We start from the raw sequence: 4,301 nt of genomic DNA, 5'->3' as shown, positions 1-4,301 counted from the left end.
AAAGCGATGAGAAATTGCAACTCTTCAATAAAATTGTGACACGTGAACAACGTTTTCTTGTATCTAAAAGGCTGAAGTTGTGAGAATCTTGAACTGAATGTAGATAAACTAAAAGAAAACAATTAAATGAAACAAAATGAAATAAAAAAATAAAAACGTGTATTTGATTAAGTCGACTTTGAAGTATTATATCCGATGGTAGTTATGAGACTACGTTACACAACTGACAACTCTGTCTGATTGAAACGTGCAATGTGTCGTTATAGAAGGTGTTTGGATGTGCAAAATTAACAAATGCAGAGACATTTGAAACAATAAAGCAAAGAACAAAGCCGTCAACAAATTTATGGAGTGTTACTAAACTTTGTTTTTGTTTTGTTGGTTACAATATGCAGCGTCATCGCCGTTAAATGAATTCTGGTCCTGAATAAAGCTAAGTCGCCAAAATAGCGTAGGGTATTGCACAAACACAGGCTGCTTTGACAAAGTTGAACATTACGGGGCATATTTCTGGTATGATTTTTTTACAGATAGCGCACGAAAGTGCTGGAAATACATCAACAGTTGGAGCTGATTGAGAGTGTGGAACTCTGCACAAATATAAAGTCAAAGAGGGTTAAAAACCAATTGCAATCATCATCCGATTTGTTACAATTGTTTAAACACCCATAAACGTGAATCAGTTCAATCGCATATTAAAATGTAGCCTCCCCGACCACTTGAAATTAAGGGTTGGAAAACGCCACCATATTAAACAGAAAAATGAGTTATGAGTTCGTAAGTCATCCGTAATGTATCTGAAACGTGCAAATCGAGCAGAAGGTACCAGAAGTGCGCAACAAACATGACATGGCTCCACAGATGACGGCATGTTCTTACGCTAACCCTTCTGGTGATAATTAGGTGGATCTGTGCATGAATATCAATGAAATTAACACCTAATTCACTCTGAACTTTTGCACATTAATCAGCCGAGTGTGATTCTTATTTGATGAAGGCCTACTGCCCGAATCGAGATTTTGGCCGGAAAATATTCTGGCCAAATTCAACCAATTGTATATATTCCTCTAATAGGCCTATATGTAGCGACATCTTTACATAAAAAATACATTGCGAACGGTTCATTTGAAATATTATATAAATTTGAAATATTATATAAAAATAATATGTAAATAAATTTAAGCCCTGCACAAATGTGCGGGTTGTTGTGTAACATTGAATGTGGCACATTTGCTGTTTATCATTCGTTATTACATGTAAGCCAGCATGGCACCACCAACTACGCTTGCCTATGTTATTGAAGTCCTACAACTATCGGAAAGGTCTTGACGGTGACGTATGAGAGATATGACAGCTTCATCGATATATCTCTGTTCATGCAACACTGAAAGCCACAATCAATTTGTTCACAGGCTCGACTGCATATCCTTCAGTCTGTCCGACCGGGATTTGACAATCAACTCCAGTGTGCCATAATGTTCTTCAAACGGAGGCAGTATCAATGCAGAGTTTTGGTCAAAGGCAGGACAGCCAGTGGTAAGACAAACGTTATTCTTCGAATGTTGTACGGACTTTACAACGACAACCATATACCAACCGTCGAGGATCACTACATGCGAAAATATCACCCCTCACGCGGCAATGTTACACTCGAAGTTGTAGACACATCGGAGATGTACTGCAGGCGAGCGGAGCAACGTCCAACGACCATGGCCGACGGCAACATTCGGATGTTTGTCTACTCAGTAAACGATTACGCCTCCTTCGACCACGTCCTGCGAAACATCAAAGTCGCCATCGATGATATCTCGGTAAGGATGGCACCGATTATCGTCGTTGGTGCCAAGTGCGACCTGGAAGATGAACGCCAAGTGTTCCCTGAAGACGTCAAGAATCACCTCAGAGTTCTCGGCGTCCAACATTTGGAAGTTTCAGCCAAGAAGAACAAACACATGAACGATCTGGTCAGCATGGTGGTGGATACAGCAATCAAACGGAGACAACTGGTGAAGAAAATGACAAACAGTATCAAGAAACTAAAGTCTTCGAAATGATCTCGATGCTAAAACTCTAATAATGTGACCCAAGCAAATTGAATCCGCTGAAAAATTCTCATCTTTTGAAATTCTGAGCTGTTGAACTTTGACCATATGTCAATGTGTTCATCAAAGAGTGTACATATCTTTGCCGATTTTTTTTTATTCGATATGTCTTATCAATAGCAACGTAATTAATTTTTAAATGAATTATTTTCTCGAAGTATAAAAGTAGGGCCTTACAACATGTATTATGTCGGTAAATTGTTTCCGTTGAGAGGCGAGGGATGAATATTACACGTCTGTTAGAAGCTCGTTGCTTTTTTGACCTAAACCCTCTAGTAAACGAAACGTTTGGAGAGCAAAGATCGGACTGGGAATATATGATTTGAACTTTCACTGAGGACGATAAAGAGCTGAAATAAGTTGTTTTGAGTTCAAAGTATTCATTAAGATTGATTTTTGACGAAGAGGATGAAGACTTCACTTTGCAATGGTGAATTTGGCCAACATGCGTGTCAACGAAATTTATGTCTGGCCACATTAAACTGAAGGTTAGGATATGTCCTGTCTGGTAAATCTTTTGTACATTTATTTGAACAGTTAAAGTTACAATTATTTCGTAAAAGACTTCAAGATGCAAGAGATAAGATTGTTTTGTATTTTTACAAGTGAAGTACATCGATCTTTTTATTTTTTTCTTTCATATTTCGTTTACTCATTTCGTATAATACGCGAATAAAATGTTAACTTAAAAGTGATAATCGAGAACTCTCTTGTCTCTGTCTGTCTTTCTCTCTGTCTCTCTGTCTATCCCTCACATACACACACGCTCTCACACATACACCCGCACACCCACACGTACAAATTATCATCGAAGGCGGCATTTATAAATTCTCCTTTCAAGTCACTTAATCCAAACGAACAGATCAACATTTGTAGAACTTGTTCCTTTTTACAGCGGTTTATGAAACTTAAACGGACACTTATTGAGAATCCCCCGTCTGCCATCGTGGATCAATCGATAGAAAAAAACAAAAGGTCGTCTGTGGGTAATATTATATAAGCTAATGGGTTTCATTTTTGTCTAATTTGATCATAAATGCAGAGAATACTTCCATGACCTCGCCAACATACATAATACCACAGAGAAACATAGACAGAGTGGCAACGCTTGCATGCCTTTTGTTCCATGGTCGTTTCGGTAGACTATTGGCTTTTCATATTAAAATGAGCTTCAAAGGTGTTAAACTTTTTGGAGGCTTTGTTTGTGGTTGATAAGTACACGAGATTATGCGAAAAATACGACGAGATGGCATCGTACTGCCAGTCGCGTAGCAACCATAGTTACTTTGTGAGCTCTCAGGCCAGAAACACTGCTTCACGCCAATCAAAACATAACACGCCAGCAGTTTCATAAACATGTACTTCCTTGACGCACGTGTAAAAGACGGTATGACTGACCGTAAACCATTGAGTAAAACCAGTCAGTATCGATAAAAGACTTTCAATTTGGTTCAAACACACTCATTATATATTCATAAAAATATGAGAGGAATTTTTAAAACGGTAAAACTCACTTTCCTGAAGCTCAAAACACTCCCGTTTTCGCCAGCACGTCAATTCCGCTCAGCACCACACGACAACAACAACACAAACTTTGCCGAACATACTTTCGCTTAACAATTGGCGAAAATCCGAAAATTACCGAAGGATGCATGGTCGGCACTCTTCGGAAAAGAGAGGCGAGAGCAACCTGAGGCGAGGCGAACATGGATGGGTTACGTAACCGCTTCACGCCTTAAACAATACCCGTTGCGACTCTGACTATGTTCCTCTGTGATATTACATTACTTAATCAGACAATGTCGTGCCGGCCCGGCCCTGTGCACGCCTCTGAGTTAAACTTTGTCTCTGAGGTACGAGAAACCTAGAACCTAGATATATTGCTTATGCTCTCAACGTTACATAACCGGTTACCATTGTCCATTGAGACAGTTGAAAGATCATATAAATTAACTGTATTAATTGCTAGGGGAAAAATACTCCTATACATTTCTAGTATTTGGCCTAATTTTCCTACCTCAACGTACTGATGTTAATAGTAACGTCCAACTACAGGGCACTCAGGGGCTTCGTTTGTTTGTTTCCCTGCATGTGTTTATGTATTTGTTATAAATTATATGTTCAAAATACATAATAAAGAATCAATAAGTATATCTGACAATGTTTATCATGAAAGAGCAGTGTTTTGGTTTGTTCACT

General features: G+C 38.7%; 1 protein-coding gene across 1 annotated transcript; it reads left to right on the top strand.

Moving 5' to 3' along the window:
• Window positions 1–1,475: 1,475 nt before the first annotated feature.
• On the top strand, window positions 1,476–2,054 carry LOC139132227 (ras-related protein rapC-like). Its single transcript, XM_070698617.1, has one exon. The coding sequence runs from the start codon at window positions 1,476–1,478 to the stop codon at window positions 2,052–2,054; it is 579 nt and encodes a 192-aa protein (XP_070554718.1).
• The last annotated feature ends 2,247 nt before the right edge of the window (window positions 2,055–4,301 follow it).

The sequence above is a fragment of the Ptychodera flava genome, chromosome 4, assembly GCF_041260155.1.
Source record: "Ptychodera flava strain L36383 chromosome 4, AS_Pfla_20210202, whole genome shotgun sequence".
NCBI lineage: Eukaryota > Metazoa > Hemichordata > Enteropneusta > Ptychoderidae > Ptychodera > Ptychodera flava.
Note: the sequence above shows the minus strand (reverse complement) of the source record. Positions and strands in the feature narration are given on the sequence as shown.